Source organism: Ceratosolen solmsi, unplaced genomic scaffold, assembly GCF_000503995.2.
Source record: "Ceratosolen solmsi marchali unplaced genomic scaffold, CerSol_1.0 scaffold1, whole genome shotgun sequence".
Classification (NCBI taxonomy): Eukaryota; Metazoa; Arthropoda; class Insecta; order Hymenoptera; family Agaonidae; genus Ceratosolen; species Ceratosolen solmsi.
In genome coordinates, this window is record NW_011948415.1 from 9851141 (window position 1) to 9871508 (window position 20368).

General features: G+C 32.8%; 1 protein-coding gene across 1 annotated transcript in view; it reads left to right on the top strand.

The window, feature by feature from the left end:
• cac (calcium voltage-gated channel subunit cacophony) overlaps positions 1 to 19023 on the top strand; it is an 85266-nt gene extending 66243 nt beyond the window's left edge. Inside the window, exons 20-32 of the mRNA XM_011507884.1 lie at positions 298 to 414; positions 676 to 741; positions 2412 to 2503; positions 3485 to 3966; positions 4435 to 4539; positions 4626 to 4717; positions 9701 to 9921; positions 10406 to 10415; positions 13076 to 13209; positions 13904 to 14055; positions 14389 to 14421; positions 16644 to 17244; positions 17858 to 19023. Coding sequence (XP_011506186.1) covers positions 298 to 414; positions 676 to 741; positions 2412 to 2503; positions 3485 to 3966; positions 4435 to 4539; positions 4626 to 4717; positions 9701 to 9921; positions 10406 to 10415; positions 13076 to 13209; positions 13904 to 14055; positions 14389 to 14421; positions 16644 to 17244; positions 17858 to 17924 — 2172 coding nt within the window. The 3' untranslated portion in view covers positions 17925 to 19023. The remainder of the gene's footprint in view (positions 1 to 297; positions 415 to 675; positions 742 to 2411; positions 2504 to 3484; positions 3967 to 4434; positions 4540 to 4625; positions 4718 to 9700; positions 9922 to 10405; positions 10416 to 13075; positions 13210 to 13903; positions 14056 to 14388; positions 14422 to 16643; positions 17245 to 17857) is intronic.
• The last annotated feature ends 1345 nt before the right edge of the window (positions 19024 to 20368 follow it).

Below are 20368 nucleotides of genomic sequence, written 5' to 3' on the forward strand. Positions count from 1 at the left end.
TACAGCTAAAGACAGTAGATATTTGTGAAACGTAGAGTTCATATTTAGCGACATATTGGACGATAATAACAGTAGATACGCAGACGAAAGGGACAGAGCTTGAAAAAAGAAATCTTGATAGCTTCGACCGGGCAAGAGTTCGGCCCTTGTAAAGCGACTCGCCGATTCCGATCTCAACGAGCGGATCGTCGTGCTCAGCTTAGGCCGGCTCCTTTGCGCGCGCGAAGCCCCACCTTTCACTAAACGGTGGACCATCAATTTTTTGTCTTTAAGTGTAATTTTCTCTGCCCACTGCAGGAGAATTTCATCAACGTCGGCTTCCTCAGACTCTTTCGTGCCGCCAGGCTTATCAAGCTCCTCAGACAGGGTTATACCATACGGATCTTACTTTGGACTTTTGTCCAGTCATTCAAGGTAATCACATCGGCCATACCATCGGCTTAACAGTATGTATGCATTCGTATGAAATACCAAGTTTATCAGGGCGCGCTTTTAACGCGCCTCGAAAGGTCTAATCGATAATTATAATGCCCGGGTCTTCTATTTATAAAGCATCTTTACATTAGATAAATATTATCACCTAGCGCGCTCTTCTTTATACATTACCGAATTCTCTATTGATAATCAATCATGCACATTCTTACCAATGATCTAATTTGTTAATTTTTATTTTAGGCTCTGCCATACGTATGCTTACTTATAGCAATGCTCTTCTTCATTTATGCGATCATCGGCATGCAGGTAAGAATTGAAGCTCGATCAATTTCACGTGATTTATAAAGCAAGAGAACCATTCTCATTTTTTTTTTTTTTAAATTGCCTAAGGATTATATATTTATCGTTATTATTTATTCCATATTGAATGTCCAATTCAATTAATTCTCAATGATCTAATTGCAATTAAACCGAATCTCTTGTTTATATAGTTCGTATTAATTAAAAATACTATTCCACGAGGCTAAATTAGAAAAATATACCATTTTTCAACTATTGAAGAAATTTACGAAAAAAAAAAAAAAAAAAAAAAAAATTTTTAAAAAACGACTCTAATACTGTTCATCGCAATTATTGATAAATATACCTTGTTCTTGTGGTTTTTCCAACAGTAGTCAAGTATTTTCTTGCGTGCATAAGTTAAGAAATTATTGAAAAATTAAAACACCTTCTCTTGTATTCTTGTATAAACAATGTTAAAATATTCATCTGCTATCTATAAAAATTAACCATTATCGTTGCAAAACTTTCTCCATGTTAAAATAAGAGTATATAGGTCAAGTACTACAGAATCAACCAATCAGCATTGAAGTGGAACGTAATATTGTAATACTTGAAAAAACAAAGAAATCCTATTCCATAGCAAATAAAAAAAAAATTTTTTTTTAAAATACGGTGATTTGAGAATTTCGCGAATTTCAGTATAAGTAACAAATGAATCATGTGATAATCTTTAATCATCAGGTCTTTGGAAATCTGGCGAATGATCCAACGACGGCTATCGAATCACACAACAACTTTCAGTCCTTTTTTGGTGGTCTTATGTTACTGTTTCGGTGAGTCGAGCAGCTGAACATTGGACCATTACTAAACAAAAACAAAAAAAAAAAAAAAAAAATTTATAATCGCTAAATATAGAAAAGCTTATGATCTTTATATATTGCCCGGTTATATTTCCGTATAACATTGCTTCATAATCATAACATTTTTGTATTTCTTTGTTTATTTGTTTTTTTTTTATTTTTCTTTTATTCTACTATTAATATTACTTAGCCGATTATCGTAAAATGTTCTGAATAACAATTGATTAATAGCCAAAAATGTATTATTATTATTTATATAATTTGTCCAGCTAGTTTAGAGAGCTGTAAAGAGGCAGTAATTTTGCTCGTCAAGGGCGATTCAATCGTGCTCGATTATACTTATTATTATTTTGTAATTATATAACGTATGACGTATTAGCAATAGTTTGTGGTCGTAGATTTAGAAGTAAGCTGCTCGACGAAATTTAGGTAATACATTAAATCTTTTATTCATTATTCCCAAAACCATTACAATACCGTATTTAGTACAAACATTTTAATGTTTACCATAGCTGTAGAGACATTATTTTAATGTTATTATTTTTTTATGTAATTAAACCAAGTAAAGTAATTAGTGCTGATAGTAAATGCCGCTAGTTTGCATAAGAAAATACATTTAGTAGTAACTGGCCCAGCAAAAGAGAGAGCACGTGATGAAATATGCGAAACGAATTCTTGACGAAAGTATTGATGAAACCATTTTGATACTAATCGATGAGTAATGAAAATTAATTGAATGAAAAGCAACTTCAAAATGCATTCTCGATCATCCTAATCATCCTAATGGTACTTTTGCTCTGTTTTCGCTGCGGCCATCTGCTTACCTTCGCTCAGGTGTTCGGTAACATCGCCTTGGTGGAGAAAAACTCGATCAACAAGCACAATAATTTTCAGAGTTTCATTCAAGGTCTGATGTTACTATTTCGGTAAGTGCTGCCTCCATTAGTATTGACGTGCACGAAAGCTACGGAGAATAACGCTATCGCATAAATTATTATGCATTAACTATTTACATTTATATATCCTATATATTTACCAAAGATCGCATAGATAAATATTGATACGATAATTTTTTTAATTTTCAATTACCTTAGCTTTCAAGAACTAATTTAGTTTTCCTGTACACGTCGACACGCATAGTCTATATATTAGAAGCTGCAAGTCATGAAATTGCCAACTTTGCATGCAAGGATGTATTTATATTCAACAATATGGGCTTAATGAAGTAAATATATCAAAGAGATAAGAAATAATCCGAATGCGTTTATTTTCCTAAAGTGGAATATTTATTCGCATTAACAATATCTTATCAAATGCTCTTTAAAAAGGTCACTTTATTTATATATGTGACTAATGTCATTGAACTATAAACAATTTTCATGCATTTAATAATTACTCCTTTTTTTTTTTTTTTTTTTTTTTTTTTTTTTTTTTTTTTTTTTTTTAACAACGGACAACAATATTATTCGTAAGATTCAAATAATCGTTTGTAAGATCGAGTTTATTATATTGAAATGTAGAATTAGAATAATCAACATCAAAATTGCGATTATTTCATGACCCGCAGGACACATCACTGCACGGCTTTCTAGCTATCCCTGTTTCCTGACATGTCTAAGAGTTTTTATATTTTTTTTTTTTCTTCAAATTTCCCTAGAATTAAAATTGTGTAACTAGCTAATCCTTCTTTGGAACAGCATTGTTCTGTAGATCCTAAGCGAGAACTCCTTGCTTAAGTAATGGGGCAAAGCGAATAAAGGGAGGGAGCTTTATTTATTGGGAGGAGAGGTAGGGATGGGGGAGAAAGCGACAGTAGTGCGAGAGCATCGGTTGTCAGACATATGAGACTAACTAGAGGATCGTGTGCTTGTTTTGTTTGTTCCTCGTCTGTCTTGACTCCGGGGCAGATGCGCGACGGGTGAAGCCTGGCCCAACATTATGCTGGCCTGTATAGCCGATCAGCCATGCGATCCTCGCTCGAAGGAATCGGGCGACAAGTGTGGCTCCAACCTCGCCTACGCCTACTTCGTCAGCTTCATATTCTTCTGCTCGTTCCTCATGCTTAATCTCTTCGTCGCCGTCATCATGGACAATTTCGATTATTTGACGCGGGACTCGTCGATCCTCGGCGCCCATCATCTCGACGAGTTCGTTAGGATCTGGGCTGAGTACGATCCGAACGCCACCGGTAAGATACACTACACCGAGATGTATGATATGCTGAAGAATATGGATCCACCTCTGGGCTTCGGCAATAAGTGCCCCAACAGATTAGCTTACAAAAAGCTCATTAGAATGAATATGCCGGTGGACGTGGACGGCAAGGTCAACTTTACCACAACGCTCTTCGCCCTCATACGCGAAAATCTCAGCATTAAGATGAGAAATGGTGAGCTGTAGTAGATTAAGACTAAAGGCTGATCGGTCGTCGATATCTACCACTTGGTTAATAAAATTTCTAAGTTTCACTTTCGGGATATTCATCTTCTATGCGATGCAATGACTTTGACTTTTTTTAATGCACTTTATCGCTTATGTATGATAAAATATTCAATATTTAATACAATTATAATGATCTTTGCGCATAGATGTATTAATTAGTTTTCAATGATTTTAACGGAATGTTTTTGAATTGTAATTTTTTTTTTTATTTTTTTTTTATTTTTTATTTTTTTATTATAAGAACAAGAAATGATAATCATGTGAGATTAAATAGTAATTGCACAAGTAATTCAATCAAACTGTACTGAATTTCGTTTAAAAAATTACACACTTTCAACAAATATTTCTATCGCTGGAGTATATAATTTACTTAAAAATTTAATTTAATTTATATTGAAAATACTTCTTTCGACAGCTGAGGAAATGGACCAAGCAGATGAAGAGTTAAGAGACACAATTAGAAATATTTGGCCTTTACAGGCTAGAAAAATGTTAGATCTCTTAGTACCTCGAACGGAAGGTAATTTTTTTTTTTATTTTTTTTTTTTAACTAAATTAGAAAATTTTCAATAGAAACTAATAATGATAATATACTTTACGTTTTAGATGTTAAAAAAGGAAAGCTCACTGTGGGTAAGATTTACGCTGGTCTCCTAATACTTGAAAGTTGGAAAACTACAAGATTTAGTCAAAAGGAGGTGAGTTTTCTGTAACAAAGTAACAAAATATATTCATCTAGTTTTTAACGATTCTACAAAAAAAAAAAAAAAAAAAAAAAAAAAAAAAAAACCCCTTTTTAAAACCTCTTGTTCAATTAATTAGTGTTTATGATAATTTATTTGTCATGATAAAAGAAAAATGCTCTCTTTTTTTTTGATTTTGTAATTCTAACTTTAATATTAGTTTCTTTCAAACTTTAACGAGTCGTTACCGAAAAGAATGAAAATTGAAAAATAAAGAGAACATAATGACGAGGAAAGTTCCGTACATATCCAAATGAGTGTTTGTCGTTTGCTTCGCCGTCATAGAAGTTGACAATCAATGAATGAAAGTTCTAAATTTGTTTTATTTAGCGAATCCAATTATTAAACATCAGCCTTTAGATAATTGGTGTTCATTTTGCCACATTCTATTTATCGGGTCTCCATTTCCTTCTTTACTTTCTAAAAACTTAATTAATTTAATCAATTAAAATATAACATCACATTTCTTTGGTTGTAATGAAATTGAATGTCAAGGGTATGGAAAATAACTGATTAAATATCTTTCAAAATGGAGACTATAGGAAATCTTATTATATAAATTAATTTTCTTACCAGTAGTGTTAATATTGTTGTGAAAATGTATCTAACCTAAAAATTAATTTAAAAATCACCGTTGATTTGATGAATATCATCATTTCGCTAAGCTTTGAATTATTTATAATTGTCCCCTACAACATTATATTTATTCAATAAGCTTTATTTTGTTATATGTTGTTTAGAAAGCAATGGAGTGACGATGTATCGATTGCATTTTTAACCAATGATCAAACATTTCTGGATATGTAATTATTATGATTCGATCTAGTCGAATTCATGCAAAGTAGATAAAAATTCATATTAATTATCCCAGAACGATCAATATCCATTTTCAATATAATCATAGTCTATTGTTTATTTTATAAATGTTAGACAATTTAAGAAACATATTAACATTCAGAAATATATATATATATATATATATATATATATATATATTATTTATAAATCCACATAGTTTTCTACTAATGTAGTTGAAATTCCAAAATTTTGTGATTAATATGCGATCGGCGAAATGCAAATAGAAAACCTAAATATGTGTTTAGTGATATTTAGCAAAAATAAAATGAATGCAAAATAAAAAATAGATGAAACAGTAAAATAATTTATTGATTATTAGCTAACCCAGATATATACTATAATTTTAATGAGTAATTTTAGTAGGCACTTATTTAGAAATGATTATGAGTATTAAATTTCTTTGTTGACGTACATGAATATTAGAATAAAACTCTATTAAAAAAAAAAAATAATAAAAAATTAAAAAAAAAACAATACAATAGAGAAGCAAAACTCAGCATTGCTGGATCTTTAGAACAACAAATTTAGATCACTGTAGTACCATGCGTACGTTTTAGTTTTATTCGATCGATACTATTAACATTGTTGTTGTATATAAAGTAAGCAACTCTTTAACAACAAACTTACTGGCAGAGCTCTCAACAAACTGTTTATGATTTTTTTTGTTTGTTTTACAGAGCGATAACGATCGTATCGATAACGATAATGTCGGGCAAAGTGCTGCGGCTCAGGCGGTAGTACTTACTTTTTTTTACCTTAATTCTTTTCTAATACTATTATTATTTATTATCATTTTACCTTCATTTATAGCAGTTAAGTATTCGTCGTTCATCTTTTTTTTTTTTTTTTTTTTTTTTTAAATCACTTCATAACAAAGACTGGCCTTTCTCAATTATAACAATCGACGACTATTTAAAATTTATAAAAATTTATTATAATATTTTTTTTTTCTAATTGCATCTGTTCTAATTAAAGTATGAGAAAAACTCGTCTTTTTACTACTACACGACAATGCATTTGTATTTATTTAAAATTTATTTAGCTACTTATTTACATTTCGTATTTATATTCTAATTTTTGCATACTTTCAATTTGAATTCCTATTATGATAATTCCATTTTATTATTTAGTTAATTTGTATATTGTTTTGTAAATTTTCAAACCATTTAGTTTGGCATTAAAGACAATTTGTTATTAATTTAACGTTGAGAGCAGCACAGTTTTAGATGTATAACAATAAAAGAACAATGTATTGCAGTTTCGATAGCAACATCAATTACTGTGCTTTCTTATATAACGAAATCACTAATACACAAGCATATTTTTAATTATTTTCTGTATGAAGACACTAGCTAAAATAAATTCTATACTAGTACGCCTACTAAAATCATCGTAGCTTAGAATGTTAGAGCCTTAATGAAATATCAACAGAGTGATTGAAATTGAGATAGAAAATTTAGCTTGACAGTAGTTCAATCTCCGTATATTAAACAACAATCGAAATTGACGATTAAATTATTTATGCAATTAAAGCCTAGATTATCGTTGGTATTTCGAATGTTGTGCAATATAGTGAGATTGCAATGTTTTTAGACTTTTGCAATAAAGTAAACTTTGCTTTAATATCAATATCAATAATAATCATAATAATGATAAACAGTAATAAAAAATAAACTTATACCAAGTATCACTGATAATCAAAACACCATTTGCAAAGCACACTTATATGTACCTTACAAGTAAACCCCGTTAAAAGAAATTATGAAAAGTATTTAGCGCAAATACTCGGCCCGAAATAGTTTGCATTAGGCAAATGGCCAGGCGAATATTTGCATAACAACTCGTTGTCGTCAACGTACTAAAATAATTATGTGTAAGTAAATATTAATTTTTTTCATTATATACACACGTATATATTGCAGCATTTTAACTAACATTGCTTATTTTAGTGGTACCGTTGACGAAATCTAGTTTCTTTTTTTTTCTTTTTTTTTTTTTTTAATAATTAGCTCGCCTTTTGCCTCCCGAATAATGTATCCATATTTTTTTCCTTTTTAGGCACGACATTACATTCGAGCATTACATTTACGTATAATATTTAACTAATCATAAGATAATTTAGTTAGTCATGATTTAGACGATCTTAGATCAAAGCTAGAATATATCTTTTACTTTTTTCTATATGAATCTCTCCTACTTTTTAACTCTCTACATGTCGAACGCCTTTTAATAATCGTACTCTAATCACATTTTTATGTAAGACTGTGTAGTTATAGTCACTTATTTTATTCTAACGGACTTTGGCTCGAGGAATTCATTTTTTTAAAAAATTTTCTCCATAATTTTGAATTACTTATCAAACGATATAACATTGTTATATGACGAGCATTTAATGTAACATTTAATGTAACATTCCTCTGGCTTCTTATCGGTTTTCTATAATCTAGTGAGATTCGTCGAGAAAATTATCAAGGAAATTATTTTTCAATTTTTTTTTTCTTTCTTAAGCATCCTGTAGACTAGTTTTTAAATTTATAAATTTAGTATATTCTTGTGATAGTTAATCTCTAGCCTTCTCTTTATCTTTTGCTTACAATTGTCTTGAAGCGTGTCTTGAATCGTAATTCTGTCTTTATTTAAACGACTTAGTCTATTCCTATACTTGTTTCAAAATACTTCATCGAATGGTTCAGTCGAGCCAACGATAAAACTTAAATTTCATAGCGAAATTTAACTTTTATTATTCTCGATGGGAAATCTAATTTAATTATCAAATAAAAAAATTCAGGCATGCTTTTAATCATTAAGACGTCGGAATAATAAAAAATTACTTTATTGTCTTGTGAAGGTAGAGCAAAAATATTTATCTGGCTATAAAATTTACTCACACGTTTTAAAATTTTTATTGGCTATTAAACTCAATTAACATTAAAATACGAATATTACGTATATATTCGAAATTCTTTGACAGTTAATTTTTTCTACATTTCTTTCTTTCTTTTTATCTTCCTTCTTGTTTTCTACCTAGAAATCGATTTAATTGTAAAGATTCATTGTTCAAATTTGTTTGTTTTGCATGACTCATTATATAAATAACAATAACAATATTTGCAGTCTTAATTATTACTATATATCTCCATGTGTCGTAAACATAATTTCAAATTAATATATTTGTTCGACACTGTCACTTGTGCCATATGAGCAGCATCCAAACGTAAAAATGTATGCTACTCAACGAACATATACAGGCTTTAACAAATAAGAAATAAAACTTTCTACAGCATCATTTCGAATAACCAATAGTACGCAATAAATGTAGAATAATTAAATTAACAAAATCAGTTTTATTAAATTTAAATGACAAATATGAAATTCTTTCCAATTTATCACATGAAACGAGGTTCATGCTGTTTGATTCCATCTCAATTCAGTGCATTGCTTTCTTTTTGCATTAACAGCACCGATCTCGAGACACAATAAAATAAAACATTAACCACTATGTAACTGTGAAATTTTGCATGTAATTTTCTAATTATTTTAATACTCATAATAAATAACACTCTGCACTAATCCACGACACTTTTTTCTCGCATGGTTTTTAGCATTTTTCTAATAATGAAAATATTTCATACAGTTTTTCTGCTCTCGAATATATTTTTATTTTTATCTCTCGGTGTTATATATATATATATATATATATATACAACGATGTGCAATACACACGTTAAACATTAGAGAATTGGCATCAAGTTACAGAGAGAGTAGAAAAAACAAAAATCTAAACGATAGTAATGACGGAGAGAAAATGGAAAACAGTGCAAAAGAAGGTTCGTGACGGAGGAAAAGCCTGTATGTGCCTGCTGCGTACATACGTAATATAATGGATTCTGCCAGGGCGTTTTCTATCGATTACACACACGATTACCAATGATTACAATACAAGCAATAAAGACAGTATTACGCGTGCGTGAGCGCGCGCTAACTAGCGAGAAAGCGACAGAGAGAGAGAGAGAGAGAGAGAGAGGAAGAGATTGGAGAGTTTGACAAAGGGGTGTTGTTTCACATGCACTGACGATATAGCATCCGACGATCTTCGACACGGTACTGGATGCTGCAGGGGCTAACCATGCGAGCGGAAACAACCATCATGCCGCGGGCAGCAGGACGAATAGCCTGGAGCCGACCTATGACGGCAAAGATCATCATCACTCTCACTCGCACAGGGGCTCGAGGGTCGACGACGAAGAAGGGACGCTTGGAATTTTCGCAGTCGCCGAGCAACGACGCCAGCGTAGCTTGAGGTTAGCTAGCGCACTCGCGAGCCTCTGCCGAGGCGAAATTGCAACCGATTGAACGATTCCGTCTGTCGGCGAATGGTTTTCATTAATTAATTTGGGGAAATCTCGTTGGCCGTTGTAGCCGATTGCACGATGTAACGCTACTGAGGATTCGGCATTGATCGATTCAATCGTGCGCAATGAATTTCTCTTCGTCACTTTTAACCCTTTGTATTTGTAATCTATGTGTAGGTAATCAATTAGTTTCTAAGATTAATCTTGACAGCTGCATAGACGAACAAGACTTTATTATAGGCTGAATTATCGAGAACTTGGAGGGCAATATAACAAAATCAAGTAGCCGCTAATAATTTCAATTTTAAAAGTCTCGATTATTGTATCGTATCGTATTATATCGTGCTCAGTCAAAATCAATATTAAATATCAAAGGGTTAAGAGTACGAATGCTGTGCGAGTGAATTAAAGATTTATTTTCTTTCAATTGCAGGAACAAAAAGGTGAACTGGAACGTGTCTCAGCAGTACAATAAACTAGGGAGCGGCGGAGAGAGTAGCCAGGGAGGGGGTGGGCCGGTGATTCACGGGGTTGTTAATAAGGGCGAGGAACGCGTCGCCGAGCTAGAGCCATTGCTGACGGAATATCGTCCACGGGGCCATCACGAGTATCGTGATAATAATAATCATTATCATCATCAGCACCACCACGACCACCACCACCATCATCAACACCGATACCGAAAACAAAACTATAAGATAACCTACGATAATAATCAAAACTATGATCAGAATAAACACCAAAATTACTACCGCGATCATCATAATCATCATCATCATCATCATCATCATCATCATCATCATCATCATCATCATCATCATCATCATCATCATCATCATCATCATCATCGTCGTCGTCGTCGTCGTCGTCGTCGTCGCCGTTGTCAACACCGATCATCCTCGTACCATCGACATCAACCTCGATCCTCGATCCGTTATCGCAAGGTGTCAAGGCTCGGCTCAAATCTCAAGCCCATAATAATGATTTTTAATGCTCCGCAATGTAAAAATCTTTAAAATTTAGCTGCATCCTATTTTTATACTTTACTTTTATTTCTCTAGATTTGAAAATTTTCAAACTTTACGTTTAATATTATCGTGTTTGAATATTTCATGGCAATCGAATGAACGTTTATAAATGCACAATGTTTCATACGTTCATAACCGGTTGCAGATTGCATTAGACATTATTAGTTGCATTTCTTTCAACTACGACTGTTGTTAATGTTTTTAACCGTACCGGATGTATAGCATAAATACTTGTCAATTGTCCTTATAGAGGAATAATTAATTATTTTTATTAGATTATCATTCATATTTATCGGAGCATTGCGACCTTCTTATTCCAACTAGAAACACCAATAGACATAACAAAAATTAGTTTTCCCATCTTTTTTCTGAAGAAATTGAAAGAAACATCTTTACTGATTTAGCGACTTTTCTATCACCAGAAAACCAAATTATTTTGATAATTTTATTCTTTACATTCATTCTAGGTAACGTGATGTTACATACACTGATAAACTAGATGATACCGTATAAACAAAACAATTTAGAGAGTACCACCCTTCCCTAGCTGCTTTCAACATCCAAGATATAAATAGATTAACTTATCGATAATGTTGTGTAACCATCTGTGTACATGTAATGTTAAGAGAATATAAGTGATTATCGAGCCGATAAGAAACATTAATTGCAGATAATTCGACAAATTCGTATTCTTGCCGGTAAGTAATTAACTAGATGGCTCTACTCCGCAAACGACCATGGGAGATGTTAAACTTGCTACAATGTCATTATTAAAACAAACTAAGAGATCCAAAATTTTACACATTTTTCAATCATAACAAGAGCATGAGCATGTTTAAAATTACCAACGACTTTTTTTTTACTTAAGCATGAAAACTCTGGATTATACGTTTTTGCAAGCATACTATTTTACTCTTTTCATCACTTGGAGCAGTTTCACTTAGCAAACTTAGGCCTAACAGACCGATGACGACGCATTATTGTCCTTTTTAAACTATTTTCAAGCATTTATCTACATTTACTGTACGATCGTAGCAACGACATTCACGCAATATTTTAATATATAGTTGATTTTCATTTTAGGGCATATTTACTTTTAAATGATAATAATTATTATGGATCCTATAGTTAATTACAGTATTTTGTCCACTTGTCCTATAATGCTATCTCACATTCAATTTCCATTATTAAATAATTTCCCTAAGTAAGAAAATTTCTTTAAAATAAAACATTTGTTTGCAGTTTATAGTATTTAAACTCTAACTTTTCGTCAACATGTAAAAATGCTAATGATACGTAAAACGAAGGGATATATAAAAAGATGCCAAACATCTTTTTGGCGGACCCAACAATTGTTAACAAATATATAAAATTCTTATACATCTTTTAAAACAAATTAAATTTGAACGATGATAGCTTTTAAAAAGGACAGAAAGCCAAAACGAATCATTGATTAAGGCACTAATAGTGATAAAATGCTGAGTGGAGCTTGCATACGAAAGGTGCTCGATCGGATCATTCCGGTAAATGATTTGTTCAGAGTATTAATTCATCGACAGAGGCAAAAGGCGTCCCGTCGATTACTTTCAGAATAGAATACGTGCATTCACACGTAAACACAGGTAAACACACACACACACACACACACGGAGAGATAACTGTGCGGGGGTGCGCTCGAGCGCATGTGAACGATGTATACATAAATACACACGCAAGCATACACGCGACACGCACAGACATGTATTATAACAGAATCGTGTAACCGTTTTATAAACGCGTCTGCTTATTAATCTAGCAAATAACGATATATCGGGAAGAAGCCTCGGCTGCACTTCCTCAACATATCAATTTTATTGCCGCTAGCTGTTTGTTCATCAATGTTTACCAAATTCCACATTGATTTAATAAACGCCCATAATCCGAAATCATAAGTCGAGAGATAATTATACAATAGTTAACATAGATTATTGTCTGAGCTCGATTTCATCGTTTCATTTTATACCTGATAAAGCTGATAATGAAATTGGTTGACGTGTCCACGTATTTACGTGTAACTTTCCTAAATCCTCGTCTAGATGGATCTACAAGACGTCGTTATTAACGACTCGCGAGCCGGTAGTCTTGAGAGTCTCACTCATCCGGCGGAAAGGCTTCATCCTCATCACACAGCAACCCATCCAGCGAGGAATTCTAGATCTCCAAGCTTAAGGTGAGGCCTTTTTATATATTCTATGTACTATTGCGAGAAACGGACAGCTGGAGTCAGCATTCGTACAAGACATTGCAATCTTTTATATTACTTATATATCATTGTATATCACACCATAATTGTTTAGATATTATTCAAGCGTTTATAATGTATCTTCACTAATATATATATATATATATATAAATACGGGAATGGATATGGTGACGCCAAATTATATATAAACACGTACTAATATTTACATCGACATATTACATCAAATAGCATCGATATATGCACTTTTTATTTTTATTTTAGTTTGATCGTTGATAATCAGCACCACAATGCATGCTCTGAATATTTTCTCTGTCTATCTGTCTCTCTCTCTCTCTCTCTCTCTCTCTCTCTCTCTCTCTCTCTCTCTTTATTTCTTGACTTATTGAAATCCATTTTACTTCGCCGAATATAAATTAATAAACAAATAAATCTTACAAAATAATGGAATTACTGGACAAATAAATTATTTACATATGATGGTTTTATAACATATCATATACACTGAAGTTGGTTACATTACTGAATAATGCATAAATAAATAAATTATCTGAAGAATTCAATATAAATTCGATCTTTGTGCGTATCATTTTTGCAACAACAATCCGAAAATCTAAAAACTCTTTAAATTGTTCTTTAAACGAGAGGTGACATTCTGTTGCAGATCACCATCACCGCGACAACACAGGTATGATCATCGCGGCAATAATTACCATGACGGACTTGGCTTCAGTGACACGGTAAACAACGTCGTCGAGATCCAGAGGAATACTCATCAACCGCACTCACAGTATATGTATACACGAAGATTCAGAGGTACGTATCAATGGCGTGAAAATGTTGTTTATATGCGCGAGAAGAGGCCAATTGGGAAATCTCGCGCTGCAAGTCTTCTTCAAGAGTTAAGAAATACTAAATTATCACATCCATTATATCTATCTCTATTTTATATTGATGTTTTAGAATGAAATTTGATGGTTTGTGGGGTTAATTTTGACCGATAACTGATCAGAGTTTAAACTTGCAGCGAGAGTCGTAAAATTATTCGAATGTTGCTGTTAATAGATTATACGCAACCAATGAAACAAGCTCAATGTATCAATTGATATAATAAGTTTTCTTCGTTCTGTTCTGTTATGCGCTATGCAGACTATTACGACCACTGCGACTATTACGATAATGGTAAATGTTCTTAACCAAAGCATTTTCATAATTCTATCGTGCAAAGTGACTTTATGCGATATGTTTCTGTTCTGTTTATAGTTTTAGTTTACACACTATATACCATTAAATCACGTTTGAACAACATCGATACACAACACAAAAGTCATGCGTTAAGTCAATACAAATTACATTCTCATTGTAATTTCAAATATGCATCAATTTTAATAAAGTTTAAAATTTTCCATTACTTATGCATCTTACATACTCACTTTATTGATATATTATCACTTTTTACTTAGTATCCTTGAAAATATTCAATATTATACAACTAATTCGAATGAAAATATTTATCATTAATATGCAAAATGTGAATAAAAAAATCTATTTTAATAAATACTATTATGCTTTTTTGAGAATTTATAATGAACATTGGATATTCGTGAATTTTTTAAAGCTAGGAAAAATTTAATTATTTGCTGCGTACGTATTTTTCGAATATTATATTTTGACATATCAGCGCAGTTCTCTAAAAAAAAAACTCGGGAAAATAATTTAGTCAATAGACTAAAAAGTATCCGAATTAAATAGATCACGCATCATAATAAAGTAAAATAATGCTTGAATATAATATAATTAGAAAGATATATGTAGATGAAATAGAATCTTTAATGTGAATGTAAAACTCCATATACTTTTATCACATTTTTACATAAAATTTTACTCAAAGTACACCACAATTAGTACTAATTAGCCATATTTTATTCTTGTAGTTATATAATATTAGTAAATATATATTTTCATAGAGTATCCTTCTAGTCTCCTCAGAATTAAATAATTATTATTTACAATTCATATTTAATTTATATTTTATTAAAAAGTTATGTTTTTATCACATCCGATATCGTTAATTTATAGTGATAAGTTGCATGTAATAATCAAATTATTAAGTAATAAGAGAGCAATTGATAAAGTTTTAAATTATAAGAAAGCAGACGAAATACAAAATTAATTCTTAAATATTAGAAGATTTTTAAGCTTTGCAAGGCAGCATAGAACGAAATATTTTATCTAAAATATTTATTTAACGAAGAATATTTAAATTTCATAAATAAATTTTCTCATAATAATCAAACGAACATCGTTTAAAGATTGGAAAATCTCTGGCTTACAAATTACTTTTAATTTAATTAAAAAGTATTCGAACATTAGAGATCAATAACATGATGCATGTGAACCAAATGATACAAAATTGATGAAGAAAGTTAAATATAATATATATAATAATTATTTATATTATAGAAAATTTTTGTAAGTATGTGAACATACAACTTTTCATTAAAATAAATTGCTCATTATCGAAGAATTGAATGAAATAATGATTAAAATTTATTAAATTTTGTATGCATATGATATTATAAACATCAAGTAATTTTTTGTTTTAGAATTAAATAAGTTCGGAAGTAATTAGATATTTGATTGAAACATAATAGTTTTGATTAGTTATATCCTCATATCTGACATCTATATATACATTGGATTATTTTTTAATAGTAGTGTATGGTACTGATATTATATATATATATATATATATATATATATATATATATACACAGAATGTTTGCGAGTGCGATTTTTCGATTTACTAAAATATAATTAACAGCACAAATAATGTAAATCTGTAATATAATCATAAAATACAAGGCTTCGATCAATTTCATATAGAAGAGAAAAATATTCTACGATTCGTTGTATATAAAGTAGAGATTTTAATATTAAAAGTAATATAACTATTTAAATAAGGAAATATATCTTTGTAATTCGGCAAAACAAAAATTATAGGCTTAATCAAAGTGGCAATTAATAAAGTCATGCCCTTGATGAAATGATCTTTATACATTTGACGCGAGCCTAATTCAAAGTTTCCATTGGCCAAGAAAAAAGAAAGAGCTACTTAACGAGCTTAAAGTCGTATGAATAACTGATATAATAGAGTATTGATTAAGAGGGTCCATTAAAGATTGTAAGTCCTTGATTAAGGAAGGTGAAAAATTGAGTCAGTAGCTCGGGAATTGGCCGGGACTTCAGCTTATTGCGTAGTTAATACATAGAACACGGGGATAAAAATCGAAAGGTCGCACTTGTTGGACTCGGTGCTTTGGCCGTGCACGAGGTAACGAATAAAGAAGAAACTCGCTCTGACTGATGGCCCGGTTGTTTGTTGGGGCGGGGCATGGTCGTAGGTCCCTGGAGCGCCTCGACGTCGCCGGCCCGCTCCCCGAGTCCCGTCCACCGGCTGAACCACGCGGAGCACCACAACCACCACCACCAGCACCACCAGCACCACCACCACCGTTACGGCACGACCTCCCTGGAGCAGCGCTCGCGCTCGCCCTCGCCGATGACCCTCTGCCGGGGAATGGGCGGGAGCGGCCTCGGTCCCGGGGGCCACCACCATTACCAGCAGCAGCTCTACCAGCACAGCTACCCGGTGCTGGTGACGCGCCGCACGGGCCACGGGAGGCGGCTCCCGCCCACGCCCAACAAGCCGTCGACCCTGCAGCTCAAGGCGCCGGTCAACATCAACTTCCCCAAGCTGAGCTCGTCGCCGACGCACGGGCCATTGGCGGTGCAGGCGGCGCAAGCCGCGGGACAGGTGGTGCAGCACGGCGCCTGTGGCCAGGGCTCGCGTCTTGGGCATTCGGCCAACGGGCCCGCGTACCGAGGCCCCTTGAGGGCGGTCGCGTACGCGGGGACTGGTCCGCTCACTTTTGAGCAGGCCGTTCTGTTGGGGCGGGGGGGCAGGCTCCTGCCGAGCACCGTGCCCAACGGCTTCAAGCCCCAGCTTCGGCTCGGGATGCATCACGCCGGGGACGAGGCCGAGCACCAGGCCAACGACGACGAGTTCCCGGCGCACGCGGTAAGGGAACAAACGCGCCACCGATCATCGACCTTAGCCCCGACCTCAGCCCGAATCGACCCTCATCCTTCTTACCCTCGACGCGATCCTCCATTCGATGCAATCATCCTTGCTACGCGTTCGAAGCCTTGATTTTACAGCTCGTTTATAATAACATGACGATTATAACATCATAACGTAAGGATAATAAATGACAATTGAACATTGCAACGATTCAGGCATTATATATAAATACCCTTACCCACCTCCCACTCACTGCAATAACCTTACTTTAAGACAAACCTCTATAACACGCGCCTACGCACCAAATCACACCAAAACGGTAAGGAGGATTGAGAGAGAGAGAGAGAGAGAGAGAGAGAGAGAGAGAGAGAGTGTGTGTGTGTGTGCGTGTGTGTGTGTGTGCATCGCGTTTTTATTTCTTTCGTTGCAGAAAAATTGTAAAATTCAATCTCATGACGAGGCTAAAAATTGGCCTTACAATACTACGCCGAATAACCGATCGATCGATCGTTGAACCGATGCATCTTCCTTTTGGTTACAGATAAAACAGCGAGTGTTGTGCTCCAGGCATTCGGACAGTGATGATGATGATTGGTGCTAGCCCAGGTTGCGCCCGGAACCATACTGCCATCCGAGAGCGCCTAGCACCACCAAGTCCTTTTTCATATCCACAGCTTCATTGTAAGAACGCCGCGCGAAACATCTAAGCACACAAACACTTATACACGAGCGAGCAGACTACCGCACGCGGAGACATACAGATTTACATTCGCCTACACGATTGTTACGCCGGTGTTTAAGCGATGCGTGATTAATGGCGTTCGCGCAAGCGGCGTTCCGTTGCGAGAGGATCGAAGACGAGAGCGACTGTATAACCGATCTTTGATCCTCCGAGACGATATGTCGATAAAAGGACAGAAAAGCAAGGCCGTTCGGCGTTGCGCACGAGCATTAGCGTGTGGTTCGGATAATAAAAACCGAATTGAATAAACCTATGAATTCTTTTTTCCGTGTAACGGAGTGGCGGTAGCTAATTATCCTAGATAAATAATGTCACGGGCACGACCAGATGTATATACACATCCAGAAAAATTTTTTTATCCATGGTATAAAAAAGAAAAAAGGTAACAAAAATCGTTATTATGATATGGACATATTATTTATTATTGTAACGGTGGCGCATAAGCTCTTAACATTATGTCTTAAGACACAGACGAAATTTTTAATATTGTTACCATTTTCGCTGATCTATAAATACACGCACGTAATGAAGACGCGTTAACACGTACATTACCCTTAAATTTACATACTCGGACTCAATATCACTACTCCCTTTTTATACCAATAAAGATAATAGTGAGGAAAACACGTGTAACTCATTGCTGAAGAAAGTAAAAAATGTCGAGGATGCTTATCCGGTTAGCTTTTTAGAAGTCTAATACGACTGCAAGTTTAGCGTTGCATTTCTCACGTTCCTTCCGAACTGCCAAAATTATCAAGCGTATAAGCAGCGAGTCAAAGATTAACGTAAGCGATACTATATATGAATGGGTCTACCGCAAGAATAAATGAAAATTGAAAGACTATCATCATATAAAAGAGCATAAGGTAGTGCAACGGATCGAACATTTGAAAGATCATTTGGACTGATATATTATCAAACAAAACGAAGAAAAAAAATGAAAAGAAAATATTTAAAAAATGCAATGATCGAATGAACAAATAATAGGAAAACAATATCCATCTTGTATGAAAAAAAAAAAAAAAAAAAAAAGAAAAAAAAGAAAGAAAGAAGAAGAAGAAGATAATATAGTAAGAGATAACATTAATAAGCAACTCTATAATTAAATTTTCAAAGCTAAAAGATACGCAAAAAGTCTGAGAAAACAATTTAATAAATGAATAAATAAATCCCATCAACGAGTATGTATCCAAACATAATGGCTACTTAGTTTTAGATTAATATCGCAACTTTCTTGCAAAGTACATTAAATGATGCATTAAAACAAATAAAAAAATAAAAAATCATAATAATAATTAAGAGACGTGGATTGCAAGTATAATTGGAGGTAGGATCATGGTAAATTCTGTAACCGGTATGTGTAAAAAAACAGAATAATAAATAAAAAGATCATCATTCAAGAAAAAAAAAGTACTTTTACCACGATTCTCCATACAATTTTAAGAAATACCTATCCGATAGAAGAATACCAAATAGCAACTTTATTGTTATACTCAATATATATATATATATATATATATATATATATATTGAAAGAAATTTTATTAATGTAATATTGTAATAGTAAACACGGGTAATCAAGAATAAAATGGAGATAAAAGATTTTACTTAAAGAATACGAAATTTAAAAATAGGATTTTTTAATATAAAAGATAGAATAATTTTGTTTTAAATATTGTCTTTATAAAGGCTTATTTCTGTTTAAGAATTCATAAAATTCGAAATAATGTATTACAGTGATTTTTAAATAATTTGCGTGCAGTATTATTATATATAATATTTATAATATTGATCATTATATTAAGCATTTTTAAAAATATATTTTAATAATCAGTATAATTGTTGAATAAAATTCAAATCGTTGAAATAAAAAATAACGTCTAATTTGTTAATTATTCAAAAAGAAATTATATAATGTTTTAAAAGATAAATAAAAATATACATAACTTTTAATTTTTTTTTTTTAAGATAGATAAATTAACGGAACAAACATATATGTGGTATTTATAATTATAAAATAATAAACATGAATTTTTTCGAGGTAAAAATTATGGAAATATATGTACCAATTCCTGAATAATATCGACAATGAGAAATAAGCAAAAAAGGTGTAAATTAATTGATTCGTAAGAACTCAAAAATAATGCTCATAAATATATACATCATAACTATTTGCTTCTTTCGTAGATTAAACATACAATGTTTAATATCTATTTATATTTTTTTATTAAGAATTTATTGCTCATTATTATCAGATTTTTCCAAATAAAATATTAAATGCTATATTTGCTGTTTTTAATTGT